At 39.7% G+C, this 27,037-nt stretch overlaps 3 protein-coding genes across 6 annotated transcripts in view; 1 reads left to right on the forward strand and 2 right to left on the reverse strand.

The window, feature by feature from the left end:
* LOC106649716 (S phase cyclin A-associated protein in the endoplasmic reticulum) overlaps positions 1-18,289 on the reverse strand; it is a 33,748-nt gene extending 15,459 nt beyond the window's left edge. Inside the window, exons 1-14 of one of the 4 annotated variants that reach the window (XM_014367300.2) lie at positions 18,265-18,289; positions 17,539-17,760; positions 17,003-17,458; positions 16,566-16,938; positions 16,105-16,486; positions 15,580-16,026; positions 15,271-15,511; positions 14,895-15,195; positions 14,502-14,823; positions 14,002-14,436; positions 13,489-13,920; positions 13,293-13,402; positions 13,090-13,213; positions 9,927-10,255 (exon numbers count right to left, since the gene is read on the reverse strand). In XM_014367300.2, coding sequence (XP_014222786.1) covers positions 9,927-10,255; positions 13,090-13,213; positions 13,293-13,402; positions 13,489-13,920; positions 14,002-14,436; positions 14,502-14,823; positions 14,895-15,195; positions 15,271-15,511; positions 15,580-16,026; positions 16,105-16,486; positions 16,566-16,938; positions 17,003-17,458; positions 17,539-17,749 — 4,163 coding nt within the window. In that variant the 5' untranslated portion in view covers positions 17,750-17,760; positions 18,265-18,289. The other 3 variants (XM_014367302.2, XM_014367299.2, XM_014367301.2) reach the window with 3 other exon arrangements.
* Positions 18,290-19,008: 719 nt separating this feature from the next.
* On the forward strand, positions 19,009-22,412 carry LOC106649592 (eukaryotic translation initiation factor 3 subunit B-like). The gene is made up of 6 exons (XM_014367060.2): positions 19,009-19,173; positions 19,656-20,167; positions 20,240-20,590; positions 20,669-20,947; positions 21,042-21,804; positions 21,891-22,412. Exons 1-6 carry the CDS (start codon positions 19,041-19,043, stop codon positions 21,989-21,991), a joined length of 2,139 nt encoding a protein of 712 aa, XP_014222546.1. The 5' UTR covers positions 19,009-19,040; the 3' UTR covers positions 21,992-22,412.
* A 274-nt stretch (positions 22,413-22,686) lies between these two features.
* LOC106649613 (CDP-diacylglycerol--glycerol-3-phosphate 3-phosphatidyltransferase, mitochondrial) lies at positions 22,687-24,913 on the reverse strand. Its single transcript, XM_014367086.2, has 7 exons — positions 24,726-24,913; positions 24,432-24,615; positions 23,958-24,358; positions 23,615-23,883; positions 23,302-23,529; positions 23,021-23,230; positions 22,687-22,953 (listed from the first exon to the last, which is right to left on the reverse strand). Exons 1-7 carry the CDS (start codon positions 24,761-24,763, stop codon positions 22,751-22,753), a joined length of 1,533 nt encoding a protein of 510 aa, XP_014222572.1. The 5' UTR covers positions 24,764-24,913; the 3' UTR covers positions 22,687-22,750.
* Positions 24,914-27,037: the final 2,124 nt, after the last annotated feature.

Below are 27,037 nucleotides of genomic sequence, written 5' to 3' on the forward strand. Positions count from 1 at the left end.
GCGAGACGTTTCAAAAAGGAGCTTGGAAAAGAGATACATGTGATCGATAACATAACTTCGTGCGTGGATAAACTTTTGAAGAATGAACGGATCGTGTGTATAGCAAGTCCGATACAACTTAATATTTTTGGCGTTAAAGAGGACGAACACATTTCCATATCCAAGCCTTTGATCATGTTCCAATACGATGGTTATCACTTTTCGCCTGATTTTCCGATATTACCAAAATTCAATTGTATTTTACGACGTATGTACGACGCTGGACTCATACGGCATTACGTGGAACCTTTGAGATCGTTGCGCACTCAATATCAGAAAGAGAACAAGCGCAACAGAGGTGGGGAAGTGGGTTACGCGGCGGTGGTTCTGTACAGCGGTTGGGGAATGGCGCTCCTGATTTTTCTTTCCGAATTATTATTAAAAAGTACATTGTATCGGAATAAACAAGTGTAAGTGTAAATTGTGAGTGAGCTGGCTGTATCAATGAAATAAAAATATTGTTTTTGATTATTTTTATTTCCTCTCGAGACCTATACCAGTGCAAATGATTACTAAGTCCAATAAATCATCAATATACTAAAACCGAACTTTTCCAAGGGTTTCATACTTTTAACGTACCCTGCATATCTCATAATATGTATCTGTAACTACAAATTGTGACATTTCCAGTTCATAATTACATCATCAGAGGGATAAGGCACAATTGAGTGACCAACTTAGATTGATATTTAAACTGCACCTACCAGCAGGAGATAACGACAATACTTCGCTTTGATTTGCAGTGAAACTTAGTCTGTTAAGGTAGTATATCACCAAATTGAAATTGTGGAGAGATTTCGATGAAACTTGGCACATTTCTATATTTATGCATTAAAAAGACTTTGACAGATTTTTGGACCCTGGGGTTATCTCTGAGTTGAGTACTTAGTAATTAACATTTCGCTCATTTAACATGGATAACGTAGGAAAGATTTTTATTTTATCGAATATTTATCAAACCTATGGAGAGATATCAATGAAACTTTTTGTAATAGATTAAAAATACTTCAGCTTTATTTGAAACTTTTCAGAATGTCACTTCATTAGCTATTAATTAGTGAAAATCTGAAAAATTAAAAAAGGTTAGAAAATTGAGATTTTTTTGATGATTAAGTAGTATGTCGAGGATTTTAACCAAAAGTTGCCTATTTCTATAGATATTTTAATGTAAATTTGTGATTTAGTTGCAAAATAGTGTATATTCATAAGTCAAGTTTTGACAAAATGATGTTATTTTATTTTAGAGTGACCCTATAGGTGAGATACTACCTTAACTAATGGCGCAAGAATTATTTTATTTTTGCAGCAAGTCGAAGCCGATTCTTGGCATTATATTTTTTTGTATCAGTGTATCAGCAGCAGCAGCAGCAGCGGCACCAGCAAAAGCAGCAGCCAGGGCTACGCAAAAATATTGACACAACGTGAATATTATGAACTCCAGGCGCATTGATACACGGTGCCAATGACAATGATTACAATGACGATCCTCGTCGGGTCCTTACACATTGTATACCCCGCAGTGCCGAGCGCCGAGCCCGAGAGTTAGAAAAGCTCATCCCCCGGCCTAGCCCGCGCGCCCACGTGTTATTGATTGTCAAAAGGTCCGGGCGCTACGCACACTTGTTACAATATTTGCCAAGCTGCCGGAGACGCGTATATATAAGCCATGATGCGGTAACTATAGCGCAGAGAGCAACAGCCCCTCGCGCGCTACTGTCCTATCCTCCCGCGTGTCACCAGCAAGTGTCGTCGTCGTTGTCGTCGTCATCGTCGTCTTCTTCGACGACGATATTTTTAAAATCTCTCCGACCCCTATTTTTTTTTCCTTCTACTTTTTCTCCTTCGAGCATCGCGCTCGTTTTTCTACATATATAAATATCATTGCGTCGGAATTGTGATAAAGGCTTGCACGCGGCATTGTCGAAAGCAAGTCTCGCGTGCATTTTTGTTCATATACAGCAGTATATAATACGTATAGTCGCTGCATAAGATTGAGAGAAGAGGGTCGTCTATCTTTTTCGCGTGTATACATAGCGATGTGTACACAGCAGCAGCAGCAGGAGTGTAGACGCCGCACGAGCTAATTATCGAGCTCTCGGCGCGCGTGCCCCAGCATTCGACAAAAGGGATGAAGAAAGAGAAAACGCGCGCATTATAAATGTTCATCGTCATTTGTTTCGTTTTTTTATTCTTGACATGCGACTTTCGCGAAATATGAGCTTGATTCGAAACGACAATTGCACACGTACCTACGTAACTCGTGTATCGTCAGCTGGGCTGTGTTATATTTGCGAGGGTTGACAATTAATTCGCGAAATTTTCATCAACGCTTTTATGCGACGGTTTTTTGTTCTTATTTCACGTGTATATTACAGATTGAGATCAACGCTGAGGACTTGGGATCAGGATAACGCATTGTTGCTGATATTTTACGAGGCTTATATCATAAACGAGCCGAAACAGGGTCAAAATTTCAATCGCACAATACCTATATTATGTTGTTCGTGTGTGTACATAGCACTCAGTACTCTAGGCTCATTCCTCTCTCAATAGCCTCGTCGGAATTGGTAATGTATTATAATGCAGCCTAGGAGAGAGGAAGAGAGAACTTGCATACTACTATCTCTCTCTCTCTCTCTCTCTCCCTCAATATACCTTACACCCGACAGGATATTGCTACTCTCGAATCACTCGCTGCGTATATAACAGCCTATATAGCTAGCTCGGTGGATTCATCGACGCGTAAATGCATTTATATAAGCAGCAGCAGCAGTATCAGCTCGATCGTGCAGCAACTCCTTTAACGGTGATTTCTTTTATTTTTTCTTTTTAGCTACAATAGCGTATGTTTATTTATTTACTCGCTTACGCTCTAATTTATTCCGCGTCGCTGGCCGGCTGAGTTGAGAGAGAGAGAGAGATTTTCGCCCATTGTTGCCGACAATATAAGTCGGATTACTCGCCAGTGTGTGTGTGTGTGTGTACATGCGCGGCTCGAAAAGGGGATTACACACTTGCACGATGTGATTTTTTTCGAAGACATTTTGCAGAATGCAGCGAAGGGGGTGGCGGTGGCGGCGTACGATGTCTCTATACATATTTATCAAAGGGTGTATGGCTGCTCGAATCTTTAAAAGACGATTAGAGACTTTGTTATCGTAAGATTATGGACTTTGCTTAATTCTCTGTGAAAGAGGCGAAAAAACAAAGTATATACAGGGCAGCGCGATATACGCGCGCCGGGCTATAGATTGATTTTGACTTTTATCGCTTGCTGCTCTCGCAACAACAACAACGTGTCATATGTGTGTGTGTGCAGCACCATGCGAGTGCGACGCACGCATAGTGTAGTGCAGCGCGATCACACACGAGCGCACCGAAAGAGAATGAAACTACTACAGCTAAGAGTAAAGGAATAATGAATCTCGCCCATCTCCACCCTCGATTTTTTTTTTCTCTCTCTCTCTCCCGTACACTCGTTGTAAGTAATGGTAATACAGCCTGACGCGAGCGACGATGGGACGTTCGCTCGCGCGAAATTACTGCTGCAGCGCCTCGTCGTCGTCGTGCTTTTTACGTATACATACGTATTGATGAAGATGTGAAAAAGTCCACGTAGTCGAGAGCGGCGGCACAACGCGCAACTACCATTGAGCACTTGTTTTGTCGCTTCGATACAATGGATTCTTCGTGTCGTCCTTCGTACAACACACAGCATATATATATATAGGCGCTAGGGGAGGCCCATATAACGTCCCTTACACGTATTACACGTAAGTGCAGTACATCTATGGAGTGAGAGAGAGAGAGAGAGAGAGAGAGTCGGCTCGGCTGATCAAACACGAGTGTATCGGACGCGTATTATGCAAGGAGCGAACGACGTATAAAAAGAAGTGCGAGGCAGAAGAGGCAGTCACAGTAAGGTAGCAAATTATTTGCACATTTTATCAGAAGAGAGAGATTGACGATGATGCTGCTGCTGATGCGCACTTGTAGTACAATACGTATTCTATGTAGCACGAAGCCTGCCACGGGGATCTTCAATTCCTCGCCTGTATATTATGTATTATACGCGATGACATCTTTGAAAACGTAATAAAATATTTTCCTATTTATGTATAATAACTGACATTATAACTATTAACTGATAAATAATAACCAAAAATGTAATCTTTTTTTAAAGCTTTAAGAATATATGAAAATGTTCTCAATTTTTCAATGACCACTTTTTGACAGAATAAAACTTGTGCCAATGATTATTTCAACACACTTTCAATACTTATTTTCATTTTTTTACAATTTAAAAGTAAAATGCCATCTAAATGGAATTTCATTAAAAATTAAATTTTTTAAACTGTGCTTTGACTTATAGAATTATTTTTACTTTGCCACTGCCAGATTTACAGAAATACGTACGTGAAAACTGGTGGTTAAGGCTTAACATAGTATTGTCGTGTTAAAGTGGTTTTAAGCTGGTCTAAATTTTTTGAAACAGTTGAAATGTCCCTTTTAGATAATTTAAAATGAGCTTAATATTTGCAACGTGATTTTTTTTACAGGAAAACCACCAAAAACAAGCCAATTAATGATAATGTATTTTAAAACATTAAAAATAATCAGTCTGACGTTAGATCATTATTGACGTGAAATTTTTTAGTTAATATTGAGCATTTTTACCCGGAATGTTTTCACTCTAATGTTCACTCCAACTTTCGGCCAAATCTCGAAAGTCGTTTAGTTTAACAATCAGTAAAAAAATGGAAATAAATAAAAAAAACGAGAGTATACCCATGATATTTCTTAGTGTCTGATGTAATTCTACAAATTTTCATTAAAAATAGAATAAATGAATAAATAAAAAATAATTTTAGACGTTCTAACTGAAAAGCATACGTTCGACAAAGTAAAACATCTCAACTTTTACATTTAAACTTACCCTCTTCAATCTAGTTTGCATGTATATAAACAAAATTATTTTACGACTCCTGGTTTAAAAGTCATTACCGAGCCTATCGCAGATTTTTCTGGTGGAGAAAGCAAAATATTCATGTACCACACACGACTTTATTTTCCATACACTATTGTACAAGCGTCCTGTTTCTTGCGTGTGCACAGAGAGACGATCGAAGAAATGTCATAAGCAGTGAAGCTGTGCATACATAACTAAGTAGACTAAAAACCATTAAATTTCCGGGTTAAATAGCCTTGTAAATATACATACGTACACATATATCACGCTTTTACGAATATAATGTACATATAAAATAAATGTGGTTCGCGAGCCAGACACACTCCTCCTCAATAACTGCGTATATATCTACATGTTCTATGTTCGTATATTATATTTAAAGTATATACGGAGAAAGAGAAGAGATAGGCGCGTGGCGAGCCGTCGTCCTGATCATAGTCGTCGGTGGCGGCGGCAGCCCGATCATCTGGCGTCCGTTAAGTGAGCACGCGATCGGCGCAACGCAAGCGGCAGATGCCCACCTACACACTTATGTACCCACCCATAAACACACACACACACACACACACACATGTACATAATAAGTACGAAATTTTTTTGCTTTTTTTTTTCTTAACGAGAGTGTGGTCAGCTGCTGGCGTGATTCACCACCTTCTCGATTATTAGTTAGTTATACATGGTACACGATCGCCAATTATACAGCCGGCTTGTGTGCAGCGTACGAATATATAATGTGTTATATACGCGAGAGAAGAAGAAAATTATAATTATTGTTTTTATTTTTTTTTCTCTTCTCGAACGGCGAGATTTGTATATAGGGGGCAACAAGCTGCAAGTTTTATCGCAGTAGAGAAAGTACGCAAAGTTTGATACGCGCGAGCTAGCTGGGCTTTTTTTTATTTTTACATCGTGAACGAGAGAGAGAGAGAGAGAGAGACGGAGGGAGAATTCGTAAGACCGAGAGAGAAAGAGAGCGAAGGGTACAAACGCGCGCGGATGGTAGCTATATACTATATATACGGAGGGTGGCGAGTCCATTAGCAGATTACGTCCGGGCGACGAGCGTGCACGAACCACAGCAGCAGCACAGTCTGCGCGCTTAGCTGTGTGAGTACTACAACGTGCGCTGCGCCTTAGTATGCATGTGTAAACTATATATATATGTGTTTGTGTGTGACTATGGTAACAGTACTATCCAAGAATGTATATATGCTATGGATAAAGTAGAGCATAGTCCGCTTGCACGGAATCGTCGTCGTATAGTCGCGCGCGAGGAAAAGCTTCCAAGTTTGTGGCTTATTGATGGCTATGGTTTTTTCGACGCGGCCTCCATCTCTCTCTCTCTCTCTCTCTCTCTCTCTCTCTCTCTCTCTATATATATCTTTTCCTCTCGGTCTCCTTCGTTTTCCTTCTCCCTTTTTTTCCTTCGTTACACTCGCGACCATGGAACAACTAGTTCGATACAAGTAGTCGAGAAATTACATGGTCTAAAGTTTCGAAACGATATAATTGTAAGGTTTTTAAGGAAGAAGAAAATCTTGCAACGCACAGCGCGACAATTGAGACACTCTCAGAGGAATAAACTTTTTGTCAACTATGCAATACTCGTAAATTAAATCTTCGGCATATATATTTTTTTTGTCGAAAATACTATTTGACGCGATATTCTTTATATACGGAAGCACGAATGTCGCTGTAAAAAGGCCTACGACTATTTTTAAGATTGTTGATCGTTGCCATTTTTGACAAAGTTGATGGAGCTTTCAGATGACTTATGCGAGATCGTAATTGTTTCTCATTAATTTTTTCCGAGAAATCATATTCCGTTCACATAAATTATTACATTTAAAATTTTAAATAATCAAAATATCGCAACTTTGACTACATAGATTCAGATTTTAAGTGTTGTGTCTTAAAATATATCATTTTTGAGTTTACAAGTCCGGTTCGGGAGCCTCGAAATTCTGAGAAAATGTTCGACAATATAACGATTTAAGCATATTTTATAAAAATATAAAAACTTTTTCATATATTAATAAAGAAAGCATCTTTTGGTAATAGACCTAGTAACTCTTTGATAATGAGTATAAAAGATCGACAGAAATGCATCATGTGGGTAAAAAAAGAAATTACATTGCTAAAACTCATATACCAACTCGTTAGATGAAGCAGGTGCTCAAGTCCTTAGACAATTTGCCATTTTTCACCTACTTTTACTGAAACAAGTATTATGTATCTCATAGTTTTCTAATACATACATCGTTAATTATTTCCAGGCGTTTTAATGCCAAACGATACAAACCGAATGAATCACGCTCGATATATATCTCACGTTAATACAAAGATGAAATTCCCCATCTCGCTCGTTCGAATTCCAGAAGCTTTATTAGATAATGACGTATTATGGATGGAAGTCGAAAGTAACCTTGTTATAATATGGTTGTGCGGCAGCTCCGTTGCGCTGATATATATCATATCGGCAATCGAAGCTTCGCCGCAACAACGCCTCTCTCCATTACAATGTACGTCTATATTACGAGAGACATAGAGAGTTACGATCGTTCGTATATACATTTCTATCGAATATCCGTGATATCGAATTATTACGCCCGAGGTCGATCATTCTATATTTCTCCCTTTCTTTTATTCTTTTTTTTTTGAGAATATATACAAACACGCAAAGCGCTTTTCATTGGGCAAAGTCGCTGATAAATAATGCCCAAGTAGCACTCCAAAGAGCATTCCTAACGCACAATTACGCGGCGCGCGGGTGTGTTCGTTCCTTTCTTCTGCTTCTGCAAATTTTTCATTCGCTGAGCAGCAGCAGCAGCAGCAGCAGCAGCAGCAGCTTCTCTCTGTCTGTCTCTCTCTTTTACGCATAATAAGGCGAAATTTATTTGGCCTTTCTTCTTTTTATCGGGGAGCCAACTTTGCGAGCCTACGATCGCGTTTTTAATGTTAAGAACGCACGCGTGTATACATTATGCCCGACGTTGGCTTGTTTTGTGCCTATATATCGCTCGCTGACTAATTGGCCGCGGAAATTTACGCGTGCAATATCTGCCACGCGAGCTTACGTTCAATTCGTGCAATACACATGCAATGCAAAAGAAGAAGCCACATCTCGTTCATCAGCGAAAACATTGTATAGAACTCGGGCTCCCGACGCAATGCAGTAGCAGCAGTAGCATATAGCCTAGCCAATCGCGCGATTTTCGCCTAATACCCGCGGAATCTAATATTTGCGTTTGGCTCTACCAGTAATTAATCGGAGAAATCTTTGCCTTCGATTCACTTTCGGCGTATAGCCCTTTCAATGTAAATCTACGCGCTCTCGCGGGGCGGCATCGGGAGAGATGAGCCTCGCCTATACGTACTATACTAGTAGTGGTGGTAGTAGTAGTAGTAGTAGTAGTAGGCGGCGCGCAAAGGTAAACATTGCGTTATAGATGCGCGAGCCCAGAAATTTTTAATGAGAAAAGCAAAGCCAAGATGCCAATTATATCGTCTAATCTCGCGCTTGCGCGCACTGACACTGATAAAGCTATTCGATATTGTATAGGCGCTAGGCTTATAAATGCGCGCGCTCGGCTCGATTGTTTGTCTATGCGTTATTAAACATTTTGTGTTATATAGCAACGTGGTAGTAGTAGTAGGCAGCTCCGCGCTCGCTCAACTCTGTGTTTTCCTTTGATTTTACTTAGAAGCCGATATGTAATTACCGAGAATTCGATCGATAAAAAAAAATTATTACCTCGTGTGTGTGCTTGCGCATTGCGTGAGCTCGTGTATATGTATTATACAATACGACGATGATAAGCCATGACTACATGATTTTTTTGCTTCTTATTCTTTCAATTCTGCCCGTCTGCCATATATTAACTCAGTGCGGTTCGAAACAATTTAATCACGGGCGTGCGGGCGCGCGAACGAGTGCAGAACGCAATAAAAAACGTCTTCGTCATGCAAAAAAACGAGGCACACCCCCGCGCACTAGAAGGAATGATTTTTCTTTTCCTTTTTTTCCGTTTGGATTGTTTTTTACAATTAATATCTAGGCATATGCTCGAAAATGTGCTCTACAGTATAGCATACATTATCAAGTAAAAGGCTCGATGCACTGTTTTACCTCGCGCGCGCGTCAATGTCACTCGCGTATCATGACTTTTTTTGTTTTCTCGAAAAAGCTCGAGTTACCACCACCACCACCAGCAGCGTACGTCGAAAAAAAAGGAGAAAACGTGTACACGGAAGGAAGTTGACCCAGGTGCTATTAGTGTAATGCGTACACAATACACGTATACTCTAGTGCTGCGCTGTATAATAATCGTATATATAGCGCGCGTGGAGACGCGCTTGCGAGAGCGCGAGGGGGCTGCGTGCAAGATGACGTCACGTCTCTCGTTGGCCTTACGCGTTTTCTCGGGTTGAACTCATCGCAGCCGACTGGTGTGACACCCGATCGTTTAGAATAAACAATACAACCGGGTGGTCCATTAAGACGCATGCACGCAGGCAGAGCCGCGTTATATGGCGAAAGAGAGTTGAGGAAAATGAAGAAGAAGCTTTTCTCCCGTGCGTTACTTTTCCTCGACGTGCGCCAATTTTCTCCTTCTCTGTCTCTCTCTCTCTGTCTCGGGCGCGTCTTCGTGTGCGGTAAACGTCGCTTATTTATTTGTACAGCGCGTCTTGCTCAACTCGATAATTCAATATTTTTCATGCGCGTATAAAGATAGTTTTGTTATTTGTGTAATAAGTGTCGAGGTCGCGATCGACGGAGGGGAGAAAGGGAAACGAAGAACCCGAGGGGGGGCTCATTAGGTATATAAGAATTTTAACATTTCGCCGAATCGATCATCGCCTCGTCTTAGCGTCGTCGTCTTCGTCGTATTTTTTAAAGATGCGCTGCTGCACTTACCCAGCGATATCTTGCATGCGTGATTGAAAGCTCGGCTTATCGGTGCTGCAGTAGTTGGCAGTGGCAGCAGCTTGATGAGAAGCAGTAGTAGCAGGCACTGCTTGGCCGGGCACGATGGCGCAGAGCAGCTGCAGAGCCGCGACGGCACAGGCGCCGTTGCTCGTGGTCGATGTCGTCGATGCCCCTGACATCGCGGACGTTGTCGTTGTCGTGGCTCCTCCGATCGCAGCGGTCCCCGACGCTCCGTTCGTCGTCGTACCGATAAGGCCGCCGCTGCTGCTCGGACATATCTCGAGAGCTTGGCTCGTGTCGTCTTGACTGGTTACCGCCTGTGCGTGCGTGCAAAACAAAAAATATAAAATGCAGAAATTACAAACGAGCGAAAGAATAAATTGTTCGCCTCCGCCGAGCCATTAGGTAAAGTAATTTTTCGGAGGGAGAGTGTATATGCATGCAGGGACGAGGACTGCACGCATCCGGCGCACACGCGGAAAAACGTCAAATTCGTTTAGGAATCTCGGCGAGCGTAACGAAATTATCACGCGGCAGTCCTATCCGGACACCACCACCACCACCACCACTACCATCAGTGGCAGCGACATCGGCGTGTACAGCATTATAATATATCGTATATAGTGCGCTTCTCTGCGCGCGTGCCATGCTTCATACGGGAGCCAAGTCCGCCGACGCCACCCTTTGCCTTTAGCGTCAAGTCCTATAATATGGCTCGCATGGATGTAAGCGAGAAAGCGCGCATATCTTGAAACGTTATAGATATATAGGTATATATAGGTACCATAACGCAGATCGAGTGTGTGGGCGAGACTGCTGCGGAGACGCGGCGCACACGGGGCACACACTAAGTGTCTATATACGCTGCGCTCCTCTAATAACACCGCACGCGCGCGTACAGAGAGAGAGAGAGAGAGTATAAGGGAGCACGACGCCTCTATATATATATATGCTACGCGAGAGCTAGCTGTACAGTGCATTAGCGTAAAGCCTAGTGGAAGTGGCGCCTAGTTGCGCGCCAAGGGCTTTTAGTGCTTTGTCCCTCTGTAGCTGCTCTCTCTCTCTCTCTCTCTCTCTCTCTCTCTCTTGGGCGCTTTACTGCTACTATTATATGTAATATAGTATATATATTGGTGCGAGATCGCATTCGAAAGGCTTTTAACGCAAGTCGCCCAAAAGAGCATAAGAGAAAAAGTGAGCAAAAGAGAGAGAGAGAGAAATTGACTCTTGCGTCGCGGACGTTTATCCGAACGAGAGGCGCGAGAAGCTTATTCAATGAGTGAAAACCGAGATCATCCAGAAAAAAAAGAATGAGTTACTCAATACGTAGTTACATATGGGTAAATGCTATATGGGTAATTTTTCAATCGCTCGGTCGCCCGAAACCATAAATCAGGATGTCGAACTCTCTCTCTCCCTCGCCTAAGCATGCGAGCGCCTAGAACCGATTTCGAACCCTTCGCAATGGGTCAGCATTTCCCGTGACCGGAAGGTCCATTTTTAGTCTTTGCTTTCCTTTCTCTCCCTTTCTCTCTCTCTCCCTCTCTTTTCCTTATGCACGCATACATACACTCAGGCATGCGTAAGTGCGCGAGCAAATGGCTATATATGAGCAATTCTACAATTGACCCGCCAAATTTTCGTCTAGAAACGAGTCCAATTTTCTTTTTCGCTGGACGCTTGTAATGAACATTGGTTGTTATTCTTGGAGGTCCTAGGAAGCTCGAAAAGTATGCGAATCAATGTTATTTTATGAGAGTATACGTCGAAACCTTGGTCGAAAACTTGAAAACACATCATACCATGACATAATGTGGAAACATTAAAATGACTGGTTTTACACCGGATTTTTGTCGTGGGGTTAACGAAATGACGCCCAAAATGATTTTGTTATCAATTTGAGAAAAAGTTTACCAGGAATAAAAACTCTTAGGATTGCTCAAAGTATACAGTGAAATTTTTGTTAAATTTTTTGAGACATTTTTTTTTTCAATCTTACAATCAGCATAATTTTTCAAAACTTTGAATAATAAAATCAAGGGGAGTGTGAGGGTAATGATCGGAGTCATGTCAAGTACTCTCGAACGTAAAAAAAAAACTGTTTTCTATAAAAAGAGAACGTTTCTTTTCACAGAAGTAAGCACAACAAAAATACCTACCAAAATTTTCATGCATTTTTCTAATTCCCTAGGACCTCCAGAATAATAACCCATTTTCAGTCGAAAATTTGGCAGATCAATTGTGGAATTGCTCATATATATATACGCACCGCGTATCAACAGGGTAAAATTGTAAATCTTAAAGGCCGCATACAATATAGGAAATCGAAAGTTTACTCTCTTTCTCTCTGTTCAATGAGCCAAGACGCGGCACTGGCCACTTTGATGATGTACAATGGTGCAGCCGCGGTACGCCCGCAGAGTCCTGCCCATAACGCGATTAGGGTGAACTTTTCTCTCTCTCTTTTTCTTTCCTTCGAGTGTACACACGCGCGGCGCGCGCTCGCATACACAACTACTGTAATGTGCAAAGAGAGTAGCGTTATAACCGGTAGCACGAAAGTATGTATATACGAAGTTGAGGAAAAAAATGTGAAAAAAAAGCAGAGAAAGAGAGAGAAATGACGAGCGGAGCGAAAGGAATGTATTCAACGTGTGCGCGACTTTAAGTCGGCTTTAATCCCCCGTTGCTAGAGAGATAACGTGACAGCTTCGACGATGCGAACACCTAATAACGTGAAATTCTTATACGATTTTATTTTACATATTATGCTTTCGCGTCGTTATGGGTGGCAAGATCGACGTGCTTCTTTTCTTTCTCTCATTCGCTCCATCTCTTTTTTTGCGATTTATTCGCTACTTTTATTTTGTACATATACGCCTCTCTGCGGTCGGTCTGATTACGCAGGAATGTTAAAGGAAATGCCATTCCCAGCGCAATGTGAGCACTTCGTGAATTCGTGGATTTGCCAACCAGACTCTGCTTGTATGTGTCACGCTAATGTAATTTCCCTTTGCGCGATCGCGGAGAGCTTTTTGGATATTTTCGGAGATTCGGTTCACGGTAGCGCCCTCGGGCGTCAACTCTTTGAAACGACCAGTACGCGCGATCGGTAAAAATTTCACGAATATGAAAGAGTGGTGAATTTTACCTCGAGCCTTTGCATGAGAAGATCGAGTATTACAATTATTTTGTTGCTCAACAGGACCATGTCGATATTGTTGCTGTGCCCATTCAAAGCCATAGCGTAGACTCTGCACACGGACACTAGGCTTCTGTCATGGAAAATAAAGAGAAGCTGAATATTGTTGTTTGGAAAGAGTATGAAGAAAAAGCTGAAACTTTTCAACTTACTTGTTCGGTAAAGCTTGCGATATATTTTGGACATTCACACCCAGATTAAGTAAATTTGTAAGAGTTTCAAATCCACCTAATTGAGCAAATGAATCTTGATCTAATGGGCACTGAAAAAGACACACAAAGTTGTGATCGTTATCAATATGAAATCAAATTCATCGATCATTGATCAAATAAAATAACAGTAACTCACGGCTTTAGAAAAACCTCTGGAAATTTCTCCAAGGCATCTTTCTAAACTGGCGACTGCCGCACCAGCCCAAACGGCTTTAACGTGATTTTGAGCCAGCTTATCCAACTCTTTTAAATTCCTGCGAAATTTTGATTTGTTGGACGAATCGACGGTCTTTGTGTTGAGAGACGCATCAACAAATTCTATACTACGAGCTGTCATGCGTTGCTTGATCTTTCGACTTCTGCGCTTCAGGGCTTTTTGCTTTTCTTTGGCCGCTTTACTTTTGTCCTCGGATTCAATCGCCGGTTGCACCGGGAAGTCTTTGATTTGCGTGATATTGAATTTTTGTAAATCGTCGCGATTCGGCTCGCGACCATCGTGCGCATTACGAACGGCCTCGGAATGTTGTTTGCCCTTCAAGTGACTCAACAATTGAACTTCATTCGCTATCTGCAAGAGAAAATTTTACGATTGGTATTTATTTGAGGCAAGTAATTTTCACTTCTGTATACAATGAGATATAAAACGAACCGTTTTATTACACAAACAGCATTGCTTTAAAATCGGGTACTCTTTCAACGTTGGTGGTAGCTCCTCGCTTCTCATTATACTACTCTCCACGGCACGCTGTCTGATGTGCTCGATATTTTCCACGTGTCTTCGAGCAGATTCTTGTTGCTTTTGCGCAATTTTCTTCTGCAATTCTTCTTGATTGGCCAGTTGAGCCGCGTGCAGAGCTGACAATCTTTCCTCGCGATCTCTCGCCTTTTCCCGAGCCAATTCCTGACGTTCCTTTTCACGCTCCAGTTGCATTTTACCCACCCTTTCCTCGCGTTCTCGTCGAACTTGTCTCATACGCTGGATTCTCATTAGTCTTTCGGCTTCTAAAGTCCGACGTCGTTCTTCTGCTGCTGCTTCTTTGGCTGCCTTCTCCTCTTGACGCCTTTGACGTTCCTCCTGGATACCCTGAAATCGTAGAAAAAGTTAGAGACGCGTACACTTTTGGGACGAGCGGACAAAATTTGTCTTACCTGTAATCGTTCTTCTTGTTCTTGACACAGAGCCATGAAGTCGTGACGTTTATTCTGCGCCTCGAGCTCATTGATAAACGCTATTTCTTTCAGCTTCGACTCTTCGTCATGTGCTTTGCGTACGATTTCCAATAAATACTGTGTACGGTTTTCTTCGGCTCTTTTGAGTTTCAGCTCCAGTCTTGCGCGTTTATCCTCTATGAGTTGATTCTTGGCGACTTTTACGTCCTCGACTTTGTTCAGCAGTTCTCGCAGTCGTTGAGATTTTTCCTCGAGTAGCTTTTGACGTTTACGCTGGGCGCAAGCTTGTTTCGCTTGATATCTGTACGAATAAGTAAATTTTTATCATTGACTCATATATTTCACATAAAAATCAGAAAGAGCAAAACCTACCTCCTGAGAGTTTCAGGCAGTGAACGTTTCCTGGACGGCGACGATAATTTCTGGTGAAGCTCGATCGCTCGGCCTGGATGTCTGGCAACCAGGGCTTGCAGTTGAGCCAGCGTATCCATGCGCTCGGCCCACGACATACCCTCGAGCATGTTCTCGTAGCGATCTTCCAAGCTCATGTCAATGTCGTCTACTGTGACAGTGGCGTCATCGCTGCTCAATGGAATTATGTCCTCCTCGACGTCGAGAATGGTTTCAGCATCGGTTTCGTCGGTTTCCGTATCAACGTCGATTTCCGTGGATTCTTTAAGAAAACACAAATTTTTATTAGAATCCTATGTAAAACAGCTTTTGCCTTTTTATCATCATTAACTCTTACCGAGTTCGAGAATCTGTTGCTGTAACAATGCCTCTTCATCGGACAACTGTTTGGACCGCTGAGAATCAGCTTCTTCGGTTTTTCTTTCTTCTTCGATCCATATACGTTCACGTTCTGCCTGCGCGAGCAAAAATTGTTGGATGCGCTTTTCAAGCAGTTCAGCTTCGCTCTTCAACGTAGCAGCTATCGTAAGGGAAGTTGGATTTACCTCGGACGACTCTTGTCCAGTCAATTGTTCTTTCTGTAAATGATTAATAATAGTATTAAAGTGGCTGAAATTTTTAGCTGTCAAAAATCAATCTAACAAACCTGTTCCTCTTTTTCGATTTTTTTACCGTCACCACTCTTTACAGGGATTTTCTGATTTATTTTATCCTTGCTTTTATTTTCTTTATCTTTGTCATTGTTGCTCTGAAAGATTTGATTACCGTTCGCGCCGTTATTGCTATTGGTGTTGTACTTTCGTTTGGAACGTGCCGAAGCATCCGAGACATTTTTTTTCATTTTATCGACAGGCACGGGCGATTCGGTGCACAAAGCAGGCAGCGAGCTGGCTGTGCTTGGTCGCTGGAATCTCGTGGACATGATAAGACCGTGCGAACTACCGCGACGCCAACGGCCTCGTACAGTCTGCCAACCGTCGACGTCCTCTTTGGGCTGTGGCTTCTGCTGTCTGACCGGTTTATTACGAGCCAATACTTCGCAAGATGCGCTCATGTCATTGGGGTTCATAGATTTGCTTTTACGAGAGTAAGGCTGTGGAAAAGCATGAAATTTTTCATTGAAATTTTTCGAGATAAATTGGATAACAGTGAAAGCTCGTTATGATCTTACTTCGCCCTGAGCTTGCATACGTCTTCTCACCATTACCGATGTTCCGGGTCTAGTTCTGCTGTTAGAAGGAGCAGTGCTACTTTGAACCCCCAAGGTCGTTTTGCTACGTATTAGAATTTTTGGTGGTTGTTCAATTTTTTGTTGCTGCGTCTGCTGCTGATTCAATGCAGGGGCCGAAGAAATTGGGACTACGGTTGCTTGCTGACTGCTACTGCTGAGGGTCGTCTTCATACGCGATATTGTGGAATAAGCTGGTTTTGTCGTAGTTGCAGCAACTTTGGTCTTGGTTGTGGTGCTTGAAGACGTACTCATGCTTACCGTACTCGGTTTGACGGGTGACTTCGTGTTGGTGCCTGTATTGACGGTTTTCACTTCTGGCACGCTGAAAAATAATTTATGTATATTATTATCCATGTATTTATAAGGACACAACCACATTTTCATAAAATGTTGATCAAAACCTTAAGGTTGTAGAGCTGGCTTTGTTGAGATTCGTGTTGATTTGATTCTTAACCGTTTCAATATCTTTTTTAACTTCGTTATTTTTTTTAGAAATAACATCGTTATTGGCGTTCTCTGAGTTAGCATTATTACTGATATTTGGAGAATCTGCGCTCTTGACCTTAGAAGTTGCGATTTGGGATTGTTGTCTAGTGCGAGCTATAGCGGCGGTTCTCGATTCTGCATTAGATTTCAGAACATTTACATTACTCTCTGTAAGGACTTTTGATTCAGCTTCTAGTGTCTTTTGACCTGAAGATGGGCGTTTCAGAATACTTGGAGTTCTTGTCTGGATTTTAGCTGAAGTCGATTTCTCTTTAAACACCTTATTTCCTAAAATTGAAATACCAGTTGAAATAAAATCTCATTTTGATAAAATATATTTCAAAATTATTACCATCAATTTTTGAAGCTTGATTTTTAGTTTCCTTGACTAATTTTGGATTCTTAGATACAACTTCTTGCTTTGGAGGTTGAGATTCAGTATTATTATCTGTGACATTTGATGATTTGCATTCAGGTATTGTTTCTTCTACTGCAATAGTAGGACTAGTTCTCTGCAACGGACTACCAGGCTTACTTAAAACTGTTGGATTCCATGTTCGACATGGTGAGGTTTTGCGAACTTCCCATGCTAGTGGTGTTCTTCTCAATGGAGGTGGTGATGTTTCATAAGCCCATTTGACTTTGAACCATTCTATAAGATTATGGAAATCACGAGTATAATTTTCCAAAACTAAAATTACTTCTTTACACTCTGTAATATTTTCATCTTCTTCACAGGTTTCATAAATTGCATCTACTGCTCGTTGTAAATTACCAAAAAGGAAAGCCCAGTATCTAGCTTGTATTTCTACAATTAAATTATAAATTAATTTCTAGTGAATACAAGTAAATTAATTGATAAATGGTACATTATTGTTGGAAAATTACCCGAACGTTTATCTCTGCCAGTAGATGCTGATCTAACCCTGGCACAACTTTTAAGAGATCTTTTTGATGCAGAGTTTTGAAGAACCTTAGGTACACTGGGAGGTTTACGAGTTATTTTTTCAGTGTCATCGGATTCCAAGGGTACATTGAATGCTATTAAATTTCTAGCTGCTCGTCCTTCTTCCTGGACAAGTAATCTAACATCTGCCATGATTATTGAATCTAAGCATAATAGAAATAAACAAAAATCAATATTCACCATAAATTGTTCATAACATGTAAGTATATGATTTTATGAGACATTAGAAAATTATAAATTATTTTTTCAAGAAATTATCATCAAGAAGCTCAATATTGTTAAAAATCATTTGATAGAAAATTACTAGAAGTGATAGCGCCGAAAAAAGTGACATGTTTGTTTGCAAACAAAGCGAGTCAATCACCTTCAACCCATTTAAATGACACATCAACGACACTTCCGACGTAACTCCACGCTGAATATCAATACAACCCACGCACGTGAAACCTTAACTTTGACGTTTCGTCGCGAAAGCGAGAAAACGAGACAAAAAGAGCACCGCGACAAATTTCGCATGTATGCACACTGCTGGATCACTGCAGCACTGCTTGCTGACCGCACTGTATATGTATAGTATTGCCTGCCTATCTAGCATATAAAGTGTAACAACAACCGACTTGATGTAAAGTCGTTTTGTTATTACTTACATTGCAGGTTACAAGAGGCGCACCAGGACAGGCAGTCGCAGACTGGAATACAGCAGCTGAGATTCGCGCGAAATCAGATGGTCATTCGCGGGCATGCGAGTCGCGCGAATTCACGAACCGTATCGAGCCTATACTGCGGTTACTCTCATCAATGATCTTTATCATTTGAATGTATCGTTTAATTTTTAGCAATGCATCATTGAGCAATCGGTTTGTACGATGGTCGATGAAAAAAAATAATTGCCGTTCGTTTTGCAATAATATTTAAGTATAAGGGCACTAAGACTAACGTAGACGCAGCCATCTAGAGGATATTAATAGATCTATGTAAAAAGAGGAGTGCGTTGAATTTACAACTCTGATCCTCTTGCCACTTTGACACTTTACGTTTCTTTTTTTAAATTGATTCGAAAAGCCATACGACAATTTTCGATTTTTTCAAATTTTACATCCAATTTAGGAAATTTAATAGCGTCAGTGATCTTCTTAATTAATCATTTTTCCATTGTTGTTCAACCAAAAGCTTTTGAGAAGCTTTGAATTTCAGCAAATCCAAAAAAAATACATTCATCGAGGGGGCACTCAATTTAGAAAATTGTGCAAGATGCGCGAGATAAGTCCGTCTTTTGCCCATGTCCCCCTATGCCATAGCAGTAGCATCGCAAATAATCATCATAATAATCCAAAGGCAAGCCGCGTATAAGTATGTTTGCGGGACGGCGCGACTCGCCAGTTAGCGTGTCGTCTCTCTTTCTGCCTATTGCGAGTCGCCCATCATGGCGAAGAAGTCGTCAGCCGATAAAGCGGCTTCTGCAGCCGATGAAAATGTGGAAAAGCAGCCCCAGAACGGCGAGGAGGAGCCGAATTTCAGCGACCCCGAAGACTTCGTGGACGACGTCGACGAAGAGGGTGAGTCCCCGAGTGCGAATCTCGCGGCGAGCGTGAAAATTCGCCACCGGTCGAGCGACCGCGTGGGAGTGCGAATTCTTCGCTCCAATATGTTTCTCGCTCGTCGCGACTACAGCGCGATGAATAACTGGGTCGCTTGAATTTTGCAAATTCCTTAGATGCATCGGAAACGATACGCGGATGCATGCGTGACTTTGACATTGTCGATGTTTTGTAATTGAAGAACTGCCAAGCGTCCCCCGCTGAAGAGGTTAAATTATAACCTATGCCGTATGTGAACGAGTGAATCGCTGATTCGTATATAGTGCACATTTAACGATGTATATTTTTATCTGCGAGGGACCCAGTACTTTTCCCCCACTTTTCGGATGGTTAATCTTTAATAATTATAATTCTGAAATCAACTTTACCTTGTAATTTCAATAAATTTTCAAAAATGTTTTAAATTTATTATTTCTTAAAAATATTTTTATTTTTTACAGAACTACTAGGAGACATCCTAGCCACAAAACCGTCTGAGACGGATGGGTATGAGACTGTTATTGTCGTCGATGGAGTTCCCAAAGTCGAGCCTAAGAGGCTTGAAAAGCTTCAGTCTGTTGTGGAAAAAATCCTTGGCAAACATGGAACAATTGTTAACAAGCACTATCCCCAAGATCCAGAAACCAAAGAAACTCTTGGTTATGCTTTTTTTGAATTTAGTTCTCCTCAAGGGGCATTGACGGCTGTGGAAAAAGGCAACAACTACAAACTTGATAAACAGCATACTTTCAAGATTAATTTGGTGACAGACTACAAGAAATTTGAAACTATCTCTGAAAATTGGGAGCCCCCAAGTCCACAACCTTTCAAAGCATCTGCAGATTTGCATAGCTATCTTTTGGACCCAGATGCGTATGATCAATTCTGTATTGTAACTGGAATACCAGGAAATACTTTGGTACAAGTTTGGCAAAATAGCCAGCCTGAACCAGTTATTGTAGAAGACCGCCCTGTTAGTATTTTAAAGCATTTATAAAAAAAAACCATTGTTTGCCTTGTACTAATGAATGTTTATTTTTTTTAGCGATGGACTGATACTTACATCAAATGGTCCCCATTGGGTACCTATTTAGCTACCTTCCATAAGCTTGGAGTTGCGCTATGGGGGGGTCCTAAATTTGAACAACAACATAAGTTTGTTCAACGCAATGTTGAGTGCATTGATTTTTCTCCTCTTGAAAGATATCTTGTCACTTACTCGCCAAGAGATGACTCAACTGATAAGAAACTAACCATGTGGGACATCTTAACTGGACAGAAGAAACGATCATTTGAAGTTAAAGGTCCATCTATTTGGCCAATTTTCAAATGGTCTCATGATGACAAGTATGTTGCTTGTATGGTTGAAAATGCTCTTTGCGTCTATGAAACACCGGTAAGTTATTATTCTTAATTGAAAGTGAATCAAATTTGAAAAAAACTGGTCTGACAAATTTAAATTTTCCTATCACAGTCCTTTGGTCTTCTTGATAAAAAAAGTATTAATACACCTGGAATCAGAGACTTCAGTTGGTCTCCCACTGATAACATTATTGCTTTCTGGTTGCCTGAAGATAAGGACGTTCCAGCTCGAGTCACCCTCATGGAAATTCCTAGCCGAAACGAGATTCGTAAGAACAATCTTTTCAATGTTGCTGACTGCAAAATTTTCTGGCAAAAATCTGGTGACTACTTGTGCGTGAAAGTAGATAGATTCTCAAAGAAAAAAGAAAAAACCGAACAAAAATATACGGTAAATAGATTCAAAACTATTCAAAATACACTGATTATTGTTATGAAAAATGGAGTTAATGTACATTGTTTCTTTTTCTTTTTTTTTTTAACAGGAAAGTTGCAAGTTCCAAAATATACAACATTTCGCAGGAATGTCATATAACTTTGAAATTTTCCACATGCGTGAAAAACTGATCCCTGTTGATAGTATTGAAATGAAAGAACCTATTCATGCTTTTGCGTGGGAACCTGTCGGCAGTAAATTTGCCATAATTCATGGTGAAGTTCCTACTGTCAACGTTAGCTTCTACGGAGTTCGTGTGGGAAATCAGCCAGCATTCCTTAAAAAATTAGAAAAAAGAGCATGCAATCACTTGTTCTGGTCGCCATCTGGTCAATTCATTGTTATGGCTGGTTTGACAACCATGTCCGGAGCGCTTGAATTCGTTGACACAAATGATTTCACCAGCATGAATCTGACTGATCATTACCAGACTTCTGATGTTGAGTGGGATCCAACTGGACGTTATGTTGTAACATCAGTGTCAAGTTGGAAAACGAGTGTGGATAACGGATATTGGCTTTGGACGTTCCAAGGTAGAATTCTAAAGCGTATCAACCTTAATCAATTCAACCAATTTAACTGGAGACCAAGACCACCGTCTCTACTTACTCCGGAGCAAATAAAGGATATCAAGAAAAATTTGAAGAAATACTCTTCACAATTTGAAAGCAAAGATAGATTGAGACTCACTAGAGCTTCTAAGGAGCTTATCGAGAAACGCCATCAACTCATGAAAGAATTTGAGACTTATCGTGCCGAACGTATTGAGCAATTTACAAAGCAGAAGAAGAGACGTTTAGAATTACGTAAAAGTAAGTGTTTTATTTTCAGTGTTTATTTTGAAACTGTGATACTTTTAATAATTTGCATAAAATATTAAATCTAAAAATTTTTTCAGACATTGATACTGATGAACTGGATTCAGACACTAAGAATATGGATGAGGAAGTAGTCGAATTTTTCGTAAAAGAAGAAACTTTTATTGTTGATGACAAATAAATTAAAATCATTTTGTCATCATTACCCGCTTCAACATCATATCCTCTTCCTCGTGAATACTTGCATTTTTGTTAAGTAAAAACAAGTAAGGGGATATATATTATATAGAAAGACGACCGCAACTTAAAAAAACACTCAAGCAGAAGAGAATTTTTAGACGAAAGTAATAACTGTCGATTTTACGACATATTTTCAAAAAGTAATAGAAAAAAAAACTTTGAAAAAATTATTTAAAATTTAAAAAACGAATACAATGGTCACATTTAATAGTGAACCATCTGTTTTCAATAATTATAATTATTATTACATTGGCTTTTATCATATTCCTTATAGGATAGCATGCCAAAAGTATACTGTTTTACCAACTTTTCAATAATTGTACCATCTAACTTAATGTGAAAATAAAATTTTTTAAAATAAATTGTGCACAAATTGATTTCATCATAATTTTATCCAAGAAAATAAGAAATAAATATGAAATACTTGAAAAATATGTTTTTATTACATTCACACAATAGTATGAATTGATTAACTTGCAAAATCATGACAAAAGGAACAAATTTATAAATATAAATAAGTTTATTAAAATCACGAGATTTTGCATTTGAAAATAAAACATCACAAAATTTGATATTCAAATAAAATTGAATACAATTCAAAAGAACAATTTCATAAATTTTTTCTATAAATAATACTTGATTATTTGTTTCAATCAACAAAACACTTACATTGCATAGATTATACCGTTCAAAAAATCTTTCAAAAGTAATACCGGAAGAAATACACTGCCATTCTAACCCACGCAGGTGGTAATCTTTCTTTTTGGGTAAAAGTTTTTTCAGTTACTGGAGTAGCCTTTTCAAACAGTCGCTTGTGTTCCTTTTGCAACGAATCTTGCAGAGCTTCATTTTTCGTAACAATAGCAATTTGCGTTTCTAAATCTTTTTCTACTGATCGATAACCTTCAACAAAACAAAATTTATTAAAATATTCTTAATATTTCAAAGCAATAATTAATTGAGTAAATACCAAAATTAGGTGAGCCAATAAGCGTTAAAGAAGGTTTATCATGGCCAGGTAGAGAATACCACAATCCTTTTGCATGATAAGTCCATCCAGCTTTGACAAACTCCCATAATTTGACACGATTATTTTGTTTCAATTCTTTGCATTGATTGAAAAATGATTTTTCTATTTTTGTATAAGCAGCCGGAATACCTCCTGCTACACCTTTTGCTCCTGTTAACAGGATATTTATTTAAAAAGCATTCATTTAGATGAAAAATCATTAAAATGTTATTATTATTTACCATAAAATCCATTTGCTTCTGGATGTGCTGTTAGCAAATGACAATCAGCTTGACAATCTTTGAGAATAGCATTTTTATATTCAGATGTTAAGTTGAAGTATCCGGTTGCCAATCTCAAAGTGGCACCAGCTGGTGCATTTTCTAATAGTTTTAATGTTATTTTGCTATCATGTTTTAGATTTATTTGGGCCATTTGCACTAATGGAAAAATCCATGTATCTGATTTTGCTATTTTCAACAAATTTTTTAATTTTCTAATTTTAGTGAAATTGTAATTTTGATTTAAAACTTAGTAAAAGAAATAATACACTACCTGATGCATTAAGTTCAGAACGTTGTTCAATTTCTGACTGAAGTAAACCATGTATTTTCTGATATGCTTCAGCAGTAAAGAGATCTTCAGATGTTTCGGTTGGATGAGAATCACTATGATAATGCAATCCACCATAAGAATCTAGTTGAAAACTGAACTCTGTGACTTTTTTTACTAGCTTATGATAAAAATCACATAAATCTGGACTATTTTCAATCATAAAATAACGGTCTTGCCTATTATTAAAGTAGTCATTGCTCAAATTTGCTCTAAAAATAAATAATATTGAGAAATTAAATAATATGTCAATCATATTTTAAATTAATAAAATGCATATAGTTACCCGCTTATTATGAGAGTATCATCTATCAAGTACACTTTCATGTGTTGCAGTCCTATTAATTCATTAAACCGTGTGGGAATGAATTCTTTTAAATATCCCCTCAATTTCGGTGTGTGATAAAAAAATACTTTGCAGTTTTTTCTCCTATCATTAATAAGCATTGGCATAAGCATATGTATAGAATTGATTTCACCCCTAGAACCTCTCTGGTAATCTAGTAGAATATTTACTTCCACATTTTTTGATTGTGATTCAACAGTTTCTCTAATACTTTTAACTAATTCCTGTTCTAATTTACCAGTTCCCAAATACAGAGAAGCCAGAGTGATTCTTTTTTTGGCAGTCTTACATTTTTCCAAAAGTGTTGTATAAAAATCTTTTGGTTCATAAATCACAGTGACCTGAAAATATATTTTTTAAATTACTAAGCTGATTCTGTCAGTGAACGAAATATTGCAAGAAAAAAGGAGTTACTTTGGAGCCATCGACAGGAAAAGCCGGAGCAACCTGATGCAGCCAAGAAAAGCCTGAAAACTGCACTTTGGTAGAAGTGAATTCTTCGAAATTTTCATTTTCTTCGTGTATCATAGCTGCGTGCATTTTATATCTGACCACTGATTTAGTTAATCTTTGCCTGCGAACCTTTGTCCTTGAAAATCTGGACAAAATTTGACGGATTATTTATTGCGTACAACTTTTATATTCTAAATGTATGCAAACGTATAGAGAGCATAAACACAAGAAAATGAATGTAACAAAAATATTTACCTGCTAAATGATTTGGAGCAAATTGACAGTGCTGACATAATCCGTTGAAAATCTAAAACTTGAATTTGATGACAACGTTGTAATAAGAATGTATAAGAAAAAAAAGTTAAAAAGGACAAATTGTATCGTGCAAAAGTATAACGACACGTTTGGCAAGTTGGTTAAAAAGTCTGCACAACGCAGTTTCGTAGCAGACGATTCGATGTTAGTAAATATATATGATGCAAATATCGTGTACCGCATGCGCGATTGCAGTATCGCACTCCCTGTTTAAAAAAAATCGCTGGATTTCCAATTGGAAAATCTAGCAGGATTGGACTGGAAATCGAACTCGATTCGACTAGAAATCGAGCTGTATTTGACTAGAAATCTAGCTCGATTTTTTACTGGAAATCCAGCTCGATTTTCGATCCGAACTCCAGCTCGATTTTTAAACTGAAATCTAGCTTGATTTTTGACTAGAAATTTAGCTCGATTTTGGACTGGAAATCGATCGATTTCAGATCAAAAATCAAACTAGATTTAAGGCCAAAATTCGAGCTGGATTTTCAAAACTCAAGCTAGATTTCAGATCGAAAATCGAGCTGGATTTCCAGTCAAAAATCGAGCTAGATTTCCAGTCAAATACAGCTCGATTTCTAGTCAAATCGAGTTCGATTTCCAGTCATATCCTGCTCGATTTTTCAACTGGAAATCCAGTGATTTTTTTTAAACAGGGACTAACAAGCGACAGAACTAGAAGTGCTACAAGTCGTACCGCGGCGTGAACAGCTAAGGCCTAAGAGGAACGTGATTTTCGTAAAAAAAAGTTAAAAATAATTAACAACATATAACTGTGGTTTTTGTGCTTTGAACGATGGCCGCGTCTAACAATCAATTCGATGCAGTTCTCGATTTCGAAAGCGACGACCATAATAATTCGAACTCGTAGATCATCTGGGGCAAGTAAAAACTTGGAAAAATTAAAGAGCCTATGAGATAAGGTGAATTGGGAGAATAAACATGATCGACGCGACCTTCTCAAAAAACTTTATCCTTCGATCGAAAATTGGGAGGGCCAAATTCCTAACCTCCACAACATTTTTCTGCCCGAAGAGATCGAGTGTCTTATCTCGGACTGCATGGATTGCATAGGTGAACGCCGGGGTCTGGACGATAATCGTAAAAACGAAGCTTTCATGGTGTTCGTGGCTCGCGCAGACTTCAAAAAGAAGCCTCGTATCGACGACAATGGCAAGCCGCTGCTGCTTCGTACCACGCCACTGCATCTAGCAGCTAAATACAATTTTTTTGACAAGGATATCGTGGTCCGTGGACTATTCGAAATCTACGACAGATTTGATTATGTACCGACGAAGATACCGGCCTCACACACTTTCATCTGGCCTGCACGTTTGAACTCTACGATATCGTCGAAAGATTCCTCGCGTACGGGCAAGATCCGAATAGCATCTGTCAAAAGACGGGTAATTCGCCGCTTCACATGGCTCTGAACCATGGCTGTTACGATGTGTCACGATTACTGCTGAGATGCGCCGATTTGAATTTGCCCAACAAGGACGGAAGGACGCCTTTGCACGTGACTTCCAGGAAATACGGCCACGACGGCGCAACGATTGTTCGAGATCAACGACCTCGTGAAGCGTCAAACGGTGTAAGTCGATGCTCGGGACAATTGACGTTTTCGCACGCAGAGAGGTTTTTCGTATCGAGATTGACGCGCGCGAGAGAGTCGAAAATAACGAATCGCTCTTTTTTTGTTGCCTTTCATTTGAGTCCTTTGCACGCACAAATACACGTCGACGTGGTGTACGTTTTACCAAAACACGTAAAAGCAGTATTGAGAAAGAAGGAGTATCTTTTGTCGACATTTTTATGATCAATTGTGTCAATCTCAAGGCAGAGCGAGTCCAGACACGCAGACACGCTACGCGCGCACAAACGCATCTGTATCAAGGGGTATATATATAATATATATGGGTCAGATTCAGAATTTTTCAAATAAACCTGCGGGCGAAGTTCACGGATTTTCCTGAAATTTTGGTATGTTATAGTACACGATAAAAAAGTGCCAAAACCAAAATTTTGGACCCCCTCCCCCCTCCTACCCCCCTCTTCCCCTATAGACGTCCATTTTCTATCTATATTTTTTCTGAAGGCCTGAAGCTATTAAAAAATCTGAAAAAATTCATGAAGGTACTTTTCAACAATCCGAACAACCTTGAATTTTTTCAGATTTTTCGAGTGCTTCAGGCCTTCAGAAAAAATCATTGAAAATTTAAATTATTTTATTTTCGGTGAAATGGTTCGAT

Source organism: Trichogramma pretiosum, unplaced genomic scaffold, assembly GCF_000599845.2.
Source record: "Trichogramma pretiosum strain Unisexual culture from Peru unplaced genomic scaffold, Tpre_2.0 scaffold37, whole genome shotgun sequence".
Classification (NCBI taxonomy): domain Eukaryota; kingdom Metazoa; phylum Arthropoda; class Insecta; order Hymenoptera; family Trichogrammatidae; genus Trichogramma; species Trichogramma pretiosum.

What these genes read in the sequence shown, in the direction of transcription:
- LOC106649613 (XM_014367086.2), bottom strand. Translation starts at nt 24,763, where the DNA reads ATGTCAGCACTGTCAATTTGCTCCAAATCATTTAGCAG. An exon ending in TTCCTGTCGATGGCTCCAAA is followed by an intron (nt 24,359 to 24,431) that starts GTAACTCCTTTT and finishes ATATATTTTCAG; the next exon opens with GTCACTGTGATTTATGAACC. An exon ending in TTCTGAACTTAATGCATCAG is followed by an intron (nt 23,530 to 23,614) that starts GTAGTGTATTAT and finishes TGTTGAAAATAG; the next exon opens with CAAAATCAGATACATGGATT.
- LOC106649592 (XM_014367060.2), top strand. Translation starts at nt 19,041, where the DNA reads ATGGCGAAGAAGTCGTCAGCCGATAAAGCGGCTTCTGCAGCCGATGAA. An exon ending in GGACGACGTCGACGAAGAGG is followed by an intron (nt 19,174 to 19,655) that starts GTGAGTCCCCGA and finishes TATTTTTTACAG; the next exon opens with AACTACTAGGAGACATCCTA. An exon ending in ACGTTTAGAATTACGTAAAA is followed by an intron (nt 21,805 to 21,890) that starts GTAAGTGTTTTA and finishes AAATTTTTTCAG; the next exon opens with ACATTGATACTGATGAACTG.